The sequence below is a fragment of the Helianthus annuus genome, chromosome 5, assembly GCF_002127325.2.
Source record: "Helianthus annuus cultivar XRQ/B chromosome 5, HanXRQr2.0-SUNRISE, whole genome shotgun sequence".
Classification (NCBI taxonomy): domain Eukaryota; kingdom Viridiplantae; phylum Streptophyta; class Magnoliopsida; order Asterales; family Asteraceae; genus Helianthus; species Helianthus annuus.
In genome coordinates, this window is record NC_035437.2 from 151,351,270 (window position 1) to 151,371,517 (window position 20,248).

Genomic DNA, 20,248 nt, shown 5'->3' on the forward strand with positions numbered 1-20,248 from the left:
TGGCATTTATAAATTGGATGGAAGTTGAGGATAAAGTCAATAAGATTTTACTCAATGAAATGGACAATATCTTCACTTAAGGATTTTGTCCATCACATTGAGCGAAACCTTACCGACAACCAAACTGAATTTCAAAGAAACGTTTTGTTTTAGGAATCTTTGATGTTTGGGTTTTTTTTGGCGTTTCTAAGATGAATGGTATATATTAAATATGGCGTTTTGGCTTTGGTGTGTTTAATGGAAGGTTAGAGATGTTGTATATATAGGATGTTTTTGGCGGTTGTTTTAGGCGGGATTTTATTATAATAAATGCTAGTAATTAAGTCCCGTCGTTTCAGTTACTGTTTGTTCAGCTTTATCATTTAAAAACAAAGTTTGACGTTTTATATCTAATGGCGTTTAGATTAGGATGATGTGTGCTATGTAGGTTAAGGCGGGATTTTTAATGGTGTTTTATTCTTGAGTTTGGCATTTTGTGTAGAGAAGTCAAAAAACTTTTTCACCCTTAATGAAGCGCGCCACACTAATAAAAGTGATGTTATTTACGAAAACGCCGCTGCGTCATCTAGTCCATAGATTGTTTTGATCTGACGATCCATAACCGTTCTCACACTTTTCACCGTTTTCTCTAAATCCTGACCCTATATATAGAGAGAGAAACGGGATCAGGAGAAAACGCTCAAAAGTGTGAGAACGGTGAGAACGGTGAGAACGCATCCTGGCCGAACACGTGGCGTGGGGCATGATCAGGGTCCGAGGGGTTTTTTTTGTCTTTTTAGTATTCTTCTCCTTTCACGATTTTCGCGTTTGACATGCTTTTTTATTTTTTGCGTGCAATATAATTTTGGTGTTATGTAGATTTATTAATTATTTGGTGTTTTACTGTTTTTTCTCTGATTTCTTCTCGTTGAATTAATTCTTTTTGTGTCACTTAGTTAATTTTTTGGCGTTATGGCTTTTTCCATGTCATTTTTGGTGTTTTGTATCTTTTTGTTAATAATTCATTTCCATAGATTAATATTTTATAAAACTACAACAACGCGAAAATCAAAATATACTAATAGTCTTCCGTAGGTGGGATTACATCAAAGATGTACCCATCGCTTTGTTCATCACTTTCTTCAGATTCTTCATCATTAAATTTCATTTTTGCGTATTCTTGGATTTTGGATCGTTTGAAGGTGTTAAATCACGGAGTTGTTCAATGACAGATAGCAACCCTGTCTTCAACATTTCTTCCATTGGCCTTGAATATTGCACTCCGTTTTTATAAGCCACTTTAAGTGTCCCTTCTTCCTCATGCAATACTCAACTGCTAATTTTTGGTATATGAGTATCTTCAATATCATCATCATCTTCATCATCTTCTGCTGGAAACTTTCTCTCCAGCCTTTTTATTACAGTTCTCGTTCTATCACAATCGTTGTCTCTTGGAACTCCAAGTGCCAGGATATCCTTCTGAACATTTTCAGTCATTCCCATCATGGCTTTTATTGTTCTTACCTTTACCCTTCTCCTGTTAGAGAACTTTATAATGAATCATTTCTCTTTCCTTTCAAACCTCCATGCAATAACCTTAGCCATTTTTTAAATTTTTTGGCGTTTTGGAGAATATTTGGCGTTTCAGTCTTTTTGGCGTGTTTGAGCTTGGGTTCTCATGGTCTTTTTTTATATTGACTTTTTTCCCCGCGTATGTCAGGTAATTATGGCGTTTTGAAAAAGATAAATAAATTTAATATAATAAATCTTAGTAATTATGTTTTTCGTCGTTTCATTTTATTGTTTTTTTTTTTTGCAGTTTACCGTGTTTTGTTTTCAGACTTAACTGTTTTAATGGTGTAACACGTCAAATCTTTTGACGGCTGTAATTATGGCGTTTTATTTTCCAATGGCGGTTAGATAACTATTGGACCTTTTGTTTTATATTTTTTGCACATTGTTTCACGCTTTTTTTTATAATATTAGTTGTTCAAATTAATTTTATTATATAGTTTGGTAGTTTTTTGGGGGCGTTTTTATGGTATTATGACGTTTTACACGTATTTGCTAATTTTGGCGTTTTATTATATTTTTCATTATAGCATTAATATTATTTTGTTGTTTATTAACTGACATTACAAAACAAACAATAGATAAAGAAAATTAAAAAAAAAAAACAAAGTAGAAGCAATTTATGATTTTAAATCTTCAGTGTCATCAGTCTCTTTTTTCTTTTGAAACTAAGGGAAATGTGACAAATAAATGGCGTTTTGGGGTTGGCGTTGTTTATTTTATTTGTTCATGTGTTGAAGTGTTTTTGTGGATGTTGGAGACCTAGAGTGACCCCCTGTGGGTGGATACTATCTGCATGTGGTCTTCATTATATTCATTGAGGCCAAAGTAGCATTTATACTGGTATAGGTCTCTTCTTATCACTCAAACCTTCTTTAGGATCAAAGATGGCAGTATGACATATGGGTGTCATCAGTCCCTCTTTTTTCAATTTTGTCCATCTCATGCAGCAAAATTTTTCTTCACTCACGTAACAAATCATTAAATGAAGCTTCATGCAGAACATTACTGAGGATTAAAGAAAAGATGTTTGTTGTCGTTGTATTTTTTGGTGTTTTACATTGAGTTTTATATTTTTTAGCAACCACTGTGTGTTTTTTTGGTGTGATAAACGGAAGCTGGTGAGGCGTTTCTATTTATAGAATTTTTTTGGCGCGTAGTTTAGGCGGGATGTTATTTTTATAACATAAAATGTAATTAACATTTATCCGGATGTAAACTTTGGCGTTATATAATGGCGTTTCATATTTTATGGCGTTTTTGTAGCCAGAGAGCTTAAATAAAAACGCAGAAAAAAGTACGCAGTGATGAAATTGGCGTTTTGTATTTATTTGGCGTTTTATTTTCAATGGCGTTTTATGTGAGGAATGGGTTTTTACTTTTTTACTCTTAATGACGCGCGTCCACGTAATAAAATTGGTGTTATTTACTAAAATGGCACCGCGCCAATCTAGTCCATAGATTGTTTTGATCGGACGATCAATAAGCGTTCTCACCGTTCTCACACTTTCTACTGCTTTCACTAAATCCTGACCCTATATATATATAGGGTCAGCATCATTTCAGAACCATAAATATTTACAGAACTCTCAATAAACAATCTTTTTATTAATATATTTTTATGTTTAGGATAATTTTATCATTTATTATGTATATTTTTACGATTACATACATGTTAAAAGTAATTTTATTATTTTTTATATGTAATTTTATAATTACACATATGTAAACTGGTTTTTTTACATATATGTAATTAGTTATGACACATATATATAATTTTGGCAAGTAAACATATGTAAACTACTTTTAACATGTATGTAATCAAAGACATAGATATAATAGATGACAAAAAAATCCTAAATACAAAAACTTATATCTAAAATGATTGTTTATTAGTTGTTCTAAAAGTTCTGTAGTTATTTAGAGTTCTGAAATGAACTCAACCCTATATATATATATATATATATATATATATATATATATATATATATATATATATATATATATATATATATATAGGATAAGGATCATGTGAGAAGTGATAGGCTAGTTGAGAAACTTGAGAAGCATTCTGGACCACACATTTTTCTAAGCCTTTCGTAATATACACATATGTATAGTTTAAAATTGACTATATACATATGTGTATAACTCAATATACATATATGTATATAGTCAATTTTAAACTATACATATGTGTATATTACGAAAGGCTTAAAAAAATGTGTGGTCCAGAATGCTTCTCAAGTTTCTCATATAGGGTGGACTTCTCTTAGGATCCCTACCCTATGTGTGTATATATATATATATATATATATATATATATATATATATATATATATAGGGAGGGGCTCATGCGAGAACCACCCTTATTGTGAGAACCTTGAGAACCAATATGAACACAACCTAAAATAGCTAAAAAAACCTAAAAAAATCTAAAAAAACCTAACCCCCACCCCCCCCCCCCCAAAAAAAAAAAAAACCTAACCCCCCCCAAGCTAAATGCTAAAAAACCTAAAAAAAACCTAACCCACCCCCCCCCCCCCAAAAAAAACCTAAACCCCCCTCCCCCACCCCCCAAAAACCTAACCCCCCCCCCAACCCCCAAACTAAAATGCTAAAAACTAAACCCTCAAAAAACCTAAAAAAATCTAAAAAACATCTAAAAAATAAAAAAAATCTAAAATTTTTTTTTAAAATTTTTATGTTAAAATCGCTACTTTTAGAAGCCAAAAAAGCTTCGAAAAGTAGCGATTTTTTTATAAAAAATATTAAAAAATTCAAAAAAAAAAATTGTGTGATTTTTAGGTTTTTTTAGGCATTTTTGGTGTGTTCACATTGGTTCTCGCGGTTCTCACAATAAGAGCTGGTTCTCGCATGATCTTCTCCCTATCTATATATATATATATATATATATATAATTGCAAAATAACATAAAAGGGAAAGAAAAATATAATTTGAAGTAAAGATTTCTTGGTTATCTTATTATGATCGAGAAGAAGATACACCCACTAATCCTTTTCCTATAACAAAACAAAAAGAGAAATTCCAACCAAAAATTTTAGATGCTCAAGCAATCTTTGAACAGAAAGACACCCAATAATCATTGTCTTTAACAGGATCATCATAGGATTTGAACCCATAATACAGTAATTGATATGTCGTGCGATAAAAAAAAAGTATACAACATTATCGGTAGCTTTTAAGAGTGGCACCACAAAACGTACATATGATGGCCTTCCAAGATCTCCAATAAAATGGGATGCAACAAAATCTAGTCGCCGTTAACATGTCTGCCACTTGAGCTCCTCGGCGGCACCTCGAACACAATCCGGCCACCGGTTTCGTGCGTCGAATCTTTCGAGTTTGATCCACCAAAAAGCAAAACACAACCATTAGAACAAATGAGAACTAAGCTTCTGGTTATATCGGTTAATGTTTTAACAACGTATGACTGAGCAAAACACAACCATAAGAACAAATGAGGACTAAGCTTCTGGTTATATCGGTTAATGTTTTAACAACGTATGACTGATTGGTTTTGTGATCTAGGGTGTTGTTTGATGAATTAGTTTATGGCATGAGGTTTTATAAACTAAGGTAGCGTTCGTTTCATGGAATGGAATGGAATGGAATTAGGAAGTTTTTCTTTGTAAAATTGATCTTGGTTGGGGAGGAAGGAATTTGAAATCCCATGAATTTCTTTAATCAATGAAATTTGTGACTATTTCAACATTCCTTAGAAATCCTTCACTCAAATGAAGGAATGGAATGGAATGTTGAAATAGTCACAAATTTCATTGATTAAAGAAATTCATGGGATTTCAAATTCCTCCCTCCCCCAACCAAGATCAATTTTACAAAGAAAAACTTCTTAATTCCATTCCATTCCATTCCATGAAACGAACGCTACCTAAACGTACGTACAAACAACATGCGAGTCATAAGTGGGGTTTTAATTACAACCGTTGGATGATTGCCATGTGGAAAGGTGTTTAGGTATGGTACATGAAATGAAATGTCTATATAGTCTATCAAGTTGTTATACTTACACGTGTGTTGTTGCTTTAGAGCAAGGTGTGCGTCTGGATAAAAAAATGTATGTGCTTAGGGTAATTAGTAATGTATCTAATATTGTTTTTAGTTAACGTACCCTATATGCCTTTACAAAATAAGTCGTTTAATCTCTCTACTCTTATTCAATGGGGTCTATAGAGCTATGATTTTATTTTATTTTTTTTACGGTTTAAACTGCACTAAATTCACCTTCGCCTGTTCAAATCCTTGACCTCAAACGGAGTGCAAATTTATTTGCTTGACGTAGATGTTACTTTCCTAACTTAATTCGAAGGTTATTGAGTCAATTTGTTACTTAAAATTCAAGAATACACGTGCATAGAAATTCATAAACATATTTCACTTATAGTAAAATTTATTGTTAATTCATCGATGAGAAATTACAAACCATCTATTCACTGATGATCTTTAAAAGATTAATATCTTTCTTTTTAGATTTTTAGATTGCAAGTTGTTTACATGACAATGAAAATAGGTGACAAATTGCATGCTTGACTTTGACCCTTGAAAGGACAAGTAATGTGATATGAACATGAAGTTTATATGGGTGGAAATTTTGGGTAGTCCCAACTGCCTTTAATGAACGCGTTCATTCAGAAAGCCATACGCAAATGCCGACCTTACCATGCCAGAAAACAAGATTAGTGTGACCCATATGAAACCCATAAAATTCAACCACATTGAATTTTAAAACATACAAGAGTGTATTGTTTATTTATTAACGCCAGGGCCGGTCCTGAGAATTCGTGTACCTTGTTTGAAGACTCGCTTACCAGTTGGTCCGAGCTTAACTGGATCAGAGCCTCAGAAGATCTTGACTGCTACCTGAAAGGTCACAACAAGAGAGAAAACACATTGTTAGCCTCGCCACAGGGTGGGGAGTCTCTCTGTAACCAAGCTCGGGCGTAAGAATAAGTATGGGAGAATATGGAATAAGTTAGGGTGAGAGAGTGGGGTTAGAGAGAGAAAGTAGTGATTACCTATTGCGGAAGACCTTAATGGAGTATTTATATGTTTTGGGGTATGCTGACGTGGCGAGGTAGTTATGGCCGAACCAGTCACTGTCAGGCGGTTAGAGTTGTGTGCCCCGAGTTAGTTAAGGAAGATCCTCTGGGTCGACCCAATGGTGTTCTTCCTTCGGTTATATGGTTCGACCCTTGGCTGGGGGACGATCGGTTCGGTGATAGACGGTGTTCGGTCCGGTTTAGCACGTATCCTCATCATTATTCGAGCTCGAAAAAATGTGCCCTTAGGCCTTAACGAAATTGAGTATTGGGCTCACTAAATGTCTAAATCTAATGCCAAAGGGGTTAATAACTAATCTAAACCATAAGAATAGTTTTGTAAGAGGGTTTATGTTGATGTTTGTATGGGTGTACCCTATTAAAAAAATATTTTAAATATACACACCAGGCTTTTTTCATAAAAATATGCGCCCCTCGAAATATCGGGCCCTGGCCGGTGGTCCTCCCCGCCCACCCCAAGGCCGGCCATGATTAACGTTTCCTGATTATACGGTACGACTTATGATCAGGTATAGTCCAAATTCATGGCATCTAATTAACAAAAAATTCTCAAATCTGGGTTCTCCAATTAACAAAGTTGTATGAATTAAGTGTGTATCCACACATGAATATTGGAGGCATAATATATATTTCAATAAGCTCGCCAGATTATCGGGTTCGTTCTCTTTTATTTTATAATATTTTTATATGATTTTATTAACTACTCATGAGAACATTAGAAAATAAAACTAGAAAGAAAAGGGGCAAAGGTATCATTGCACAAAGGGATTTTTACATATTTCTCCATCCTAAACCTCCTTATTATATATTTCTTCAAATCATAAAAAACAATTACATATTTCCCCTCCCTAACTCATATATATTACATATTTCCCCTTTTTATTTAAATGACTCTTATTTATGACTATTTTACCCTGAATGACTTATTAAACGAATACTTACATATTTCCCCATTCTAATATGTAAAATCAAGAGAAAAATGCTCGGATAGTCCCTGTGGTTTCGCCTTTTTTCACCTATAGTCCCCAGCTTTCTAAAATTACCCGAATAGTCCCCAAGTTTTCATTTTTTGTTCTCGGATAGTCCCTGAGTCTAACTTCAGTTTGTTTTCTCTGTTAAGAAGGCGTGAAATGACAAAAATACCCTTCCTTAAAAAGGCCAAACCACAGGGACTATACGGGCATCTTCTTCATTTTTATTTATAAAACCCCACCACCACACTTCATCTTCAACCTCCACCCACCATCACCCTCCTCCACCCTCCACCATCACCGCGACAGTTACTCTGTTCTCTAAAAAAAGTAAAAAAAACCCATCCAACCATTATAAACCCTTATTTCTGTTCATTTTGCAGACCTGCTTCAAATCATAGGTACATGATTCAATTGGTGGAGACCAATACGGCTGTGAGATTTGAAGCAAATTGAATAAGATTTTTGGGAAGCAAACAGAGAAGAAGGATTGGGGGTCGATCAAGAACATCTTTCATCAGGCCATCGAAGGAGAAGGTAGAAATCGATAGAAAAAAGTGGTGATGGCCAGCAGACGACCTACCCCTCCGGCTTATTGTTGCCGGAAAAACGCACGATCGGGAAAAATTAGATCTGAGATACCATGTAGCAGAAAGATTAGGTTTCTGTTGTACTAAAACCCACTGAGGCAGAACAAGAGGAGTGAACAACGGTGCATTAAAGGGGGAAAATGGCGGAAGCTGTACGCTACCGCTGAGTTCCGCATTTTTCTTTTTTTATTTCTTTTTTTTTCTATTCTGTTGAATGTTCGGGAGCCATTGGATACCTCCACGCGTTACCGACTTGGGTCCGTGACACGTGCTTACCTGTTGGGCCTGTTGAATGATATTTTAGAAATATATAATGCAAAAAAGTTCACACTAACACTGCATTAATTTCAAGATCCCATGTTTGTTTCTGTATATATTTTATGGAGTTGGGTGTGGTGAGGGTGGTGGTAGCAGAGTAGTTGCAGGTGGTTGACGCCGGCCTAATGACATTGGTGGTCGGAGGTTGACGGCGATTGTGATGGACGGTGTTGAAGGTGGAGGAGGTTTACGGGAGTGGGTGGTGATGGTGGAGGGTGGAGGAGGGTGATGATGGGTGGAGGTTGAAGATGAAGTGTGGTGGTGGGGTTTTATAAATAAAAATGAAGAAGATGCCCGGATAGTCCCTGTGGTTTGGCCTTTTTAAGGAAAGGGTATTTTTGTCATTTCACACCCTCTTAACAGAGAAAACAAACTGAAGTTAGACCCAGGGACTATCCGAGAACAAAAAATGAAAACTTGGGGACTATTCAGGTAATTTTAGAAAGTTGGGGACTATAGGTGAAAAAAGGTGAAACCACGGGGACTAACCGGGCATTTTTCTCTAAAATCAATTTACATACTTCCCCATACTCACCACATCGTAGATATTTTTGTCGTTTTTTTGGCTCGTCACCTGGTCTAATTCTATTCTTTCTTGGTCTTCCAGGTGGACGTTTGATTGCAGGTGGGTATATCTTCTTCCCGTTATAAAAGAAACTATTTGTTAAAGGGTGATAAAAGAAACTACAGTAAGAGTAACAAAGACCAATTACTTGACAAAAGTTTTTTTCTTTTTAAAATTCTAAAGAAGGATGTTTCCCTTGAAACCAGATTTCTATTTATCATAATTTCATGCTGATCTAGAGTTTTATTGAAATTGAAAATGTGAAGATTATGAATAGGCAATCTAAAAGTCGGTTTCTTCGTACGCATCGACCGGAAACAAAATCAATAAACCCAAAATGATTATAGTTCTTTATACCCCACTTTACGATCAAAATTAAATCTAAACTAAAACTGATTTTAAATAGATTATTACTAACCATGTAGAATTAAGAAACAAGCATTCATGAAAACAGATCACATTGTAACTTAGGTGAGGGTAATTGGGTAATTTCTCAAAAAAAGAGAAAATATGTAATTGATTTTATGGTTTGAGGAAATACGTAATAAGGAGACTTGAGGGGGGGGGGGGGTATTGTAAAAATCCCTTACACAAATGTAACGATGAATTAACAACTTTGCCGCATGTCCTCTATTTAATCCTTGATCAAGAGTTGTTTCCACTGTCAAAACTTTTCTTGAAATTCGTTAGAGATTCCTCTTACAATGTCTCACTAAGATAGGTGATACCGGTTTACTTATCTATATAAAGATAGATAATATTTGGGTATGTAAGGAGGAGGCACACGACATCGACAGTTAGAGTAGTGGAAACCCAGACAATGGGGGGGGGGGGGGAAGGGGAAGTAGAGGTAGACCCAAATTGGTTTGGGATGAGTGGATTAGACAAGATTTGCTAGAGTTGCACCTCTCGAGGGACATGGTCCAGGATAGGAGGGCATGAAGGCATAGGATTAGGGTTAAGAATTTTTAGGGGAAGTTACTTATGTGTCTTAGCTATGGATCATGGACTTGGATGTTCTTTCAGGTTTAGGTGGAGGTTACTTATGATTGTGACTTTGCATGTCTATATATTGTGTGTCATGTTATATATTTCCATGTTTTTTGATACGGATCGGAAGCGTACTTAAATGGCTCAAGTACAATCGATTAATCAAAGACCGAAACCATAAAGGTTTTCTTGACAAACGTCAAATTTCATAAACTAAATTAATAATCAATCAGAAAAATTAACTAAAACATAAACCCCAGAACCTAATTTATAATGAATAAAAAAAGATAAACTAGGAAATATAAATCCCTACAAAATAGGCAACTAAATAAAAAAATTCAAATTCAAATTATGAGATATTCTTGCATCATTTTTGCTACCTTTTTATGTATGTATATCTAGTTTTGTCTGCCTTTATGTGGTTTGTTTGGAGCATGGTTGCAAAAGTCGCTAGGCGCTCACTAGTCGGATTTGGGAGTACTCGGCAAGTACTCGGCTTAGGCGGAGATTACTCGGGGAGTAATTGGCCTGGGAGACCAGTACTCGTGCCTCGGCGGCCTACCTTGTAGCGAGTACTCGGGGAGTACTCGGAGCGTAGGCGGGACTTTTACAACCATGGTTTGGAGCGAGGGTTTCTATCCTTAGAGATGGAGGTAAGGTTTGTCTACATTCCACCTTGCTCGGACTCTATAAATAGCTTGGTTATTTGTGTGATTTACCGGGTATGGTTTAGTTGTTGTATACTTCTCCCTTTTCATTACTACTTGAAAGAGATCACCAATTTATTGGGGTTATACAAGTGTTTTGATTGAAGAGGGTTGTGAGCTTTTCAGTCTTATTTTATATTCTCTTACACAATGATCTTGAAATATAGGTTAATTATATGTCGAATTACTCAAGAATGTATCATGCAGTTTTATTTAGCAAGTTGTGAGTCAAATCAACGAACCATGCAATGACCATAGAAGGCATGTACTCTTTTTATCTCTTGAAATTTATCCTTTGCAAAATGTAAAAAAAAAAAAAAAAAAAAAAAAAAAAAAAAAAAAAAAAAACTTAGTTTCTCCTTTTCTTAGACAATCAACAAACTAGTAACAATTGCGTAGGTTTTGAATTAGAAAAGTTTTCTTAGACAATCAACAAACTAGTAACAATTGCATAGGTTTTGACTTGGAAAAGAAAAGAGGAACCAAAATTAATATCGTTGTACACATTTCCTTACAAAGAAAGGAGCTAAATTTGTTTATCCCTAAACCATCACTACTACTCTAGTGGTAGTCACGGGTATTTAAGTTTCATCTACAGTGGGTCCGGGTGAATTTTCTCTTCCAGGTCTCAAGTTCGAATCTGGGTTGAAGCATTCTCACAACAGGAATTCTCCCTTACGTCATGTATAGCTTTCATTTTTGAAGTTGAATAGAAAAATCCTAAGCGGTCCTACCAGGGGCGGAACCACAGTGTTATGAGCCGTAGCACGGGCTACGACTCAACCCCGTATTCGTAGTGCTTTTTTCCGGTTTTATATTAAGGATACCATTAAAAAATACGAGGATACCTCTAACCAAAAAATAGGATACTTGATATTACTAAAATCCCATTTTTTTTATAAGCTCAAACCTTTTCAACCCAAAATCCTGTAGAATAATTATGTGTGAATGATAAAACAAGCCCAAATTAACAATAATAAAATTGAAATGAGACCCTAAATATAATTAATAAAGTTAACCCAAAACGCAGAACGATATTATAGTTGAATAAGTGATCTTGCTCGTCTTATGGTGGAAACCAGAACACATAGTTCTTGTCCTTTGGTTTATCAGGTAGTGAAGCTAACTTTAGTTTAGCGGTCGCAACCGCAACCGTTGAAATATATTTTTTTTTTCTAAATTGAAGCATGTCAAGACGGATTTACGCAATCGAATAGGCCTGGAATATTTGAACAATGCTATGGTTTGTGCGGTCGAAAAATAAACTTTTGATAAAGTAAAAGACGACGATGTGATGGAACAATTTCAAGCTATGAAAAAGAAAGAGCACACATCTATTAGGTATTTGTTTTACTTTATTTATTATTGTTTTTTTATAATTGTCCGGTAAATTTTTTTTAGGATACCCCTAAATTAATGGGCTAGTTTCGCCACTGGATTCTAGGGGGGGGGGGGGGGGTAGTTGCACGGACCTCCCATCCGCCGGAGTATTGCAACTCCGCAAGCTAGCTTAGCCCCATAGCTGCCTGGCGGTGATTACCCACGGTGAAGAGCCCCAACACCCCATAAGGGCATTGCCAGGAATCGAACCGGTGACCTCAAGAAGGGTCTGGGTGAGGCTGGCCAACTGGGCTACCCCAGAAGGTTTCGCCACTGGATTCTACTGTTATGGGTTGAAGCCTTCTCACAACAGGAAGCATGAATAAAGTTTGAGCCATGTCCTTACGCATATAAATGGATCGTGCTGGTGGTTTGAAGATTCATTCATGTGGAACAAGGAGTGCACATGCTTATATCTATTTTATATTATGTTTATTAGTCTTGTATTTATTATTAGTTTTTATTTGAATGTGGAATATGGGGATGCCCATTCGTAACGTTTTATCCATAAAATTAGGAAATGGATAGAGATAGTGGAGCAGTGGTTTAATGGAGTAGTGGTTTAAGTGGGTCAGTAGTTAGTTCTGATTGCAAGGCTATATAAGCCATGTTTAGTTTAATTAAATGGTATGAACGAAAATTATTATGTTTAATCCTTTCTAAATTGCTTTCTGGATTTCTCCTATTTTCTTTTTGGCCAACGAAAAATGTTGGAACCACAACACCTACTTCCAAGTGATAAACGTTATTTGTTTGTGTACATGCATATATATCTCAAAACAATAAATGAGAATGGCAAAAAGAAACACATCAGGTGAGTTTAATTAAAACTTCAAGTATTATTATTATTATTATTATTATTATTATTATTATTATTATTATTATTATTATTATTATTATTATTATTATTATTATTATTATTATTTTTATTATTATTATTATTTATTACTATTATTATTATTATTAAAATTAGACAAACTTTTAATCCAATTTATTTTCCACGAGTGTGACATGCCATACGATGTCAACATGGGTGTACGGCTGACATGGTCTAAGATTATAATTAGCGTCCAGGTGTGTTGTAACGTTGGTATGCTACATTAGTATGGAGGGTGTCGTCCCGTTTTTCTCATCTTTCCCTTGTGATACATCAATGCCGCATCAGCTTTTACAGTTTTTCCTAGATTTTTCTAAATTGAGTGTGTATCGTCCCAAATTTCCCCAAAACTAAACTGTTTAATTTAATTTAACCTTTAAAACACAAGATTTTAACTAGAATAAAAGTTACATAATTCAAATAAATATATTTTTTAGTTTAGGTCCTTTTTTAAAATTAGATCAAATTTTAAAGTTTATTAAAAATTTAAAACCTGCAAAACTAAAGGGCTTGTTTACAATATTAAACAAAACTTCTTCTCGCTCTTCCATACTAGCAAAAACTAAAGCTTCAAAATACACACAAACACGAATTGTTACAGCAGACTGCATTAATTCATCAAGTGATGTAAGATTGAACAATAATCTTACGGTTAAAGTTAAATACTTCTATAATGTGGATGCTCAACTATTTCATTTGAAAACATAATGCTTTTGGTTTGCTTTGGTAGCAACTTTAAAGTTATTCCCAGGGATTCATATCTTATTATTAAGGGATGAAAACTTTGGTAATTGAAATTTTTTATCTCTTCACATGTGTGCTTTACAAATTTATCCATGGAACAAATTTATCCTTTTAAAAACGTCCCACTTGGTAAATTTGTGTTTAGTTTAACGCTGACGGATTTATAATCTTTCAAAGTGACGCTTGTTGTTTAATGCAACATAGGCCATGTCTTGTCATGATGCGAAAATCTAGTTTTCATATGTTTTGGTCCAGTTAAAGAAAATCTTATATTCAAATTATATCATTTTGTTTTAAGTGTTAACCCTGTATGGCTGTATATACTCATTTAGTTTGATTAAGGTGCGTACTATCAGGAGCGGATATATTGTAACAAGGGGTAACTCCCATTGCCCCTTGACGCTCCGGCGGTAGTGTAAATATTGGGAAAATTTGACGTTTTTTCGATTTCGTTACCCTTTTAGAATTATTATTTATTATTTTTGAAACGTTGTCCTATAATGATTTTCTAAATCCGCCACTGCATACGATTTATATTTTAATGTAATACACCCAAGAAATTAAAAGGTGATTAAAAAGCATAGGGGAGGACAGAATTAGATGTTAAGGTCAAGTTTTGTAACTGTTGTATTACAAGCTTCCTTTTGGCCATGTTATGTTCACCGCTTGTACCACACTTTCAATGTGATTATGTGAAGATTATCACTTTAAAACGACTAATTCGATTGTTTTTAAGGTAAATACTTAAAAAGTCTTCACTACTTATATTGTTTTTGAAAGTTTTAGAACCAGTTTTAGGATATTTTCAAAAGAGATTTATAGAATAAGGGTGTTACGCCCAGTGGCGGACCCATGAATTATTTTTTGGGGGTGCGGATGAGGTGTTTAACCATATTTTCAAGGGGTGTGGTCGGGTTTTTTGCCCAAAATATACACTAAATTTCTTTTTTCAAGGGGTGCGGCCGCCCACCTTGGCCAAAGGGTGGGTCCGCCCCTGGTTACGCCAAGCATATGGTTTTCGTTGGCCTTTCAGAAAAAAATAGTAATAATTATTATATTATTTTTGTAGTAATTCTTTCTAATAAATTAATAAACATATCTAAGTATGTAACTGTTAATGCCATGGGTAAATGTTAATAAAACTCTCATTTTTAGTTTGGGTAAAAATATATTTATTAAATAAGCATTACTAAGTAAAATTTCTTAGTACATTTCTAAGGAAAAAGGCCCCGCCCCATTTAACGAAATTCAAGCACTATACACAACTAATAGAGGATTTTTGGGCCAAATTTCTATGTTGGGCTTGAAAGTACAACAAGATTTATCACTTATGGTTCTATTGAATATATAGTATGGGCCTTATCAAACTCACCTCCCGTTGCCTTTCCTTTGTGCATGCTGGCCATTGCATACTTGATGGGTACAAAGCATGGTCGTAAAAATTTTGATTAGGCGTCAATTAATCACAAATTATCCCTCGATTAATCAAAATTATCCTAATTAATCCCAATTAATTCCGATTACAAAGGTTATCTATCATTTGGGTAAACCGCTTAACTAAGTGTTCTTAACTATAAGTCTATAATCATAAGAAAACTGATATCTCAAATAGTATTTAAGGATTTTTTTTCCGTTCAAAAAAAAATTCATTCAAAAAAATTTTAGGAAACTGATATCTTAACTAGGGTATATATTACAGGTGTTCATGGTTTGGTTTGGTTGGTTTTGATGAAAATTTTAGCCAAATCCTAATTGTGGTTTCGGTAAACAATAAACAAACCAAAAAGGTCTTTTTCTTTGATAGTTAAAAATCTTCCATGCTTGCTTTATCTTAACTACGGTATATATAAAAGGAAGGTTGAAACTGTACAATAATAATCATTCAACTGCTGCTATTGATGAAATGGGATTCGTTTATGTTTATAAACTGAAACCTGTTTTCCTTGATAGTTAAAAATCTTCCATGCTTGCTTTATGTTTATCAACTAGTCGTTTGTCTGAGTTTTCTTTCTCTTTTATGAAATGGGATTTGTTTCAAAGTAAAAAAGAAAACTGAAACTCGTTTTCCTTGATAGCAGAAGCCGTTCGATTTGATAGTTCTGAACACTATATAGATTGTCAGATCGAAACCCTAACGTGTGAATATTAACTAAAAAAAAAGGAAATCCTATCTATACAGGTCGTATACCATTATAGGATCTGTATAAAACTATCGTATGCGTTGTATACGACCAATGTTTGTTTTAATGTGGTGTATACGTGTCGTTGTATAAGGATATACGACCCGTATAGAATAAGATAAACTGACAAAGGTTGCGTCCACAGACTTTGTCAGTTTATCTTATTCTATACTGGCCGTATAACCTTATACGGCCTGTATACACCATGTTAAAATAAGATTTTACCATGTGTTATTATTAACACCCTTAAATAAACATTTACTTTTATTAAAAAAAATACGGTGCTTTATTGATTATACCTAGCCTGAGGAATGATCAGCCACACTGGGACTGAGACACTGTCCATACTCCTACGGGAGGCAGCAATGGGGAATTTTTTGGGAAAGGCCGAAAGCCTGACGGAGCAATGACAATTAGCGTGAACTACCTAGACTACTATGTAGGTTTGTGTGATGCTCTTCCTTCATAGGTTTTCAAGTATTAGATGGCTTCCTACATTCGGACATGCCTTTCTACTACTTCAAACCCAACTGGGTTCGATATTGAGGTTATTGATTTATTTCAACCGGATGGTCCACTCTTGTAAGTTCAATCTTACATGAGAACACCATAACAAAACAATGTGTGTGCTATGTCATTTGTTATACTAGATTGGAAATGAAAACCGATAAAAATCTAATCCGACCCATTATAAACAATAGTTTCTTTTAGGAAAGATGTTGCCATATTTCCGCCAAACTATTAGGCTGAAATCCACAAATTTGTCAACTAAGCAATGCCTTGGAGTCTTGAACATTAAAAACATGCAACATATGACTTAATCTACTTGCTTTCGGGCCAAAAAAAAAAACATCACCCCATGAAGACAAATATGCCGCTAAGGTCAATTGATTAGGTCAAATGCAACTAATCAAAATTAGGATTAAAATATCTAAAAAAAAGTTTATAACCAGCTTGAGAACACCTTTGAGTACATAAGCAAAAAATAATGGTGGATATGGCCAAGTTGTGGTATTTTTATTTGTGAAATGATATGGATGTTGACAATTTCGTAAGCTTCATACACACTAATATTTATAAGCTTAAGATCTTTTAATTATCATTTTTGTTTAATGAAAAAAATGTTAGAACTAATGAAAATAAGTCAAAAACGGGGACCATGAAAGATAGCATTGTTAATTAGAGTTAGGTAGTATCGGGAGACATGTTGATTTCGAGCATTCAATACGAGGATGGTGATATCTGGATCATGTGGATAATGGATTCCCCAAGTGGACCTTCCCCTAAACATATCCAGTTTACATTATTTTCTAGAATATATTTTTTTTATAAAAATAACAATATTTAAAAAATTTATTTTTATAAAAAATTACTTTTCTGTCATAAAGTATATAGTTTGTCAATTATCTTGATGATGTCCTAAAACAATTCTTACATGTGGCGAAGCTTGACATGTTTGACCGGGGGAGTCGAAAACGTATATACCTAAAAATTTCTATAGAACCGGGGGGTTAAATACGTATATACCCAAACATTTCTATACGAAAACTACACATATAACACTACTGAGCGAAAAGTTCGGGGGGTCGGACACCCCTCCCGACCCCTTCAAAGCTTCGCCATTTCTTACTGAATGCTATAAAAAAAAAATCAAATACTTAATCCTAGACTAAAACTACATGTGCTTACCATTTTGGGATAGCGTTTGTTTAGACTATGGGGTATGGGGCTTGGGTTGGGGCGTGGCGTGGCTTTTGGGGCTTGAGTTTCAAGCCGGGCGTGGGGCGGTCTTGACAAGCTGACATGGCGGGCTCTCAATGGACAAACCAAACTAGTCGTTGGGCTAGCCGTAGGCCAACGGCTATGTTAAAAAAAATTATTTTTTCACTATAAAACTCACATTTTTCTTCCATTTTTTACCACATTCAACCACATCTTCTATAATCATCTTCAATTCTTCTTTTACAAACCGAAAAAATGCATCCTCATAATTGTGCTTATGACCCGAACAACCCGTATGCATTCCAAGAAAATAACCCATTTGTGGGAAGCGGTTAGTAAAGTATTCCATGAAGAATTGGGAAGGGAGGCTTATCGTGAAAACGATAGCTTATCCTCGAAGTGGAGCGAGATTAGTGGCCAACTTACAAAATATAGTGGGTATTTAAATAAAGCAAAGCAAAACCCAAAAAGTGGTGAAACCGAAGCCGACATTGTGACAAATGCATTGGTTGCATTCAAATCAAATGTGGGGACCGACTTCCGTTTCATGCATTGTTGGGAGATTTGTAAGTTTCATCCAAAGTGGGCGAATACCCCCAGTGGTAGCGAAAGTAACACGTCTTCCAAAAGGTCAAGGGCCTCGTCCCAAGCCCAATCTGATGCACGAGATCAAGAGTTTGAGGACCTTTTGAATGATTCGTCAAACCCAAACCGGCCTGAGTATGGAAGAGATGCCGCAAAAAGGCATGCTCAAAAATCAAGATCTGGTACGGCATCGCCTTCAGCTGGGAGTTCGGGCTCGCGTAGGGGAATATACAACGATCAGTTGGATGACATTACATGCAAGTTAGATACATTCAACGTCTTCCAACAACAAAGGGCCGAACAACGAAAGAGCAAAGAAGCTAGAGATGCCGCTAGAGATGCCCTGAAACAAAGACGGGATGATTTGAAATTTCTATCCGAGCGCATTGATCACGTAGAGGGTGACGAGTTGCAACTAGTCTTGGAGATGAGAGAAGAGATAAAAAAAACAAATATAAACATTAGGAATTTTTTATGTAATTTTTTTTATTTAAAAAAATTAAATTTGTTGTTTTAAAAAATATTCAAATAGCCCAGCCCGGGTCAGCCCAGTGAAGCCCACCAAACCCCCGCCCCAAACCCCCGCCCCACCATACCATACCGTGTGTGATATGGGTTAGCCCATGTCTGCCCCCCAAGCCACATGTCAACTTATGCCCCAACCCAAGTCCCACCATACCCACGGTCTTAGCAGAGGATAATTGTAGATGTTGGTTGAATACAGATATACTGAATTTAATTTAAGCTTTAACTATTTTACTTGTATATTAGTAAGTAATTAAATAACTTGTTGAAGGGTTCATATAAATGTAGATCATATGTTGGCAGATTTTAGACAAGATTTTTGAGTGATAAATGATATTCTCACAAACATAACTCAAACTGTTTAAGAGAGAGACGAAAACCCTACATATAGAGCTCAAATATAAGGTGCTAAGTAGTGGCGGAGATTGAACGAAAAACACATAGGGTCGGACTCTTAAAAAAAACCCAATATTTTACACTAAAAAAATCAAAAATTTCCGATAAATGTAACACTACGAGCGAAAAATCAGGAGGGGTCGGACACCCCAGGCCACCAAGAAGTTGCGCCCCTGGTGCTAAGATTGAAAACCAAGGTTCAACTTGAGACCTTATCTGTGGTTAACCAACATGTTGGAGTTTATCGAATTTCATTATTTCCCCGCTTTGGTGAGAGGGCATGTACACTTGCAGTGGCGAAGTATAGAAGGGGCAGGGAGGGGCGCCCGACTCCTCAAACTTTTCGCTCAGTAGTCTTATATATGTAGTTTTCGTATAGAAATTTTTGGGTGTATACGTTTTCAACCCCCTGGTTCTATAGAAATTTTTTGGTATATACATTTTCGACCCCACATCATTCGGGTCAAGCTTCGCCACTGTACACTTGAGTCTAGCATTTAATCTTACCAACATCTTACATGTTTTATCTTCATGTTCGTCACAGGACATGTGAACACATACATTTTAGTAGGGGCTGATTGTTTCTCTCTTATATACAAGAGTTTTGCTAGATGCCACATATTGTAAGGTACCAAAAAGACCATGTCTATTCTAAAAAAGTTTTGGTCTATTGTCGCACTCAAGACATGTCTTTAGACAGAAGATCTTCAAAACAGCTTTTTGGAAGGAATGTAACATTCAATTCAAAAGGAAATAAAACACATTACGGTCATAACTCGTAAGCCATGATGAAAATCATATTACATACACATTATATAGAAACATGAACAATTATGAAAAACAACAAAACCTAGCAAGCTAACAATTAGCACAAGTACCACATGCGAACTGCATGATTAATTTTGAAACTCATATATTTAAAGGTCGATGAACTCGCATTTAGTTCAAACCGTTTAATTCAACTCATCCACCTTGTTAAAAGTTCGTTTGTTGTTACAAAGTAAGTAACATTTTTGATTGAGCCTAGTTTATAGCCCTCGATATG

General features: G+C 35.2%; 1 protein-coding gene across 1 annotated transcript; it reads right to left on the reverse strand.

Moving 5' to 3' along the window:
• Positions 1–4,561: 4,561 nt before the first annotated feature.
• Positions 4,562–5,090, reverse strand: LOC110939385. The gene has a single exon (XM_022181031.2). It carries the CDS (start codon positions 4,945–4,947, stop codon positions 4,741–4,743), a length of 207 nt encoding a protein of 68 aa, XP_022036723.1. The 5' UTR covers positions 4,948–5,090; the 3' UTR covers positions 4,562–4,740.
• Between the last annotated feature and the right edge of the window lie 15,158 nt (positions 5,091–20,248).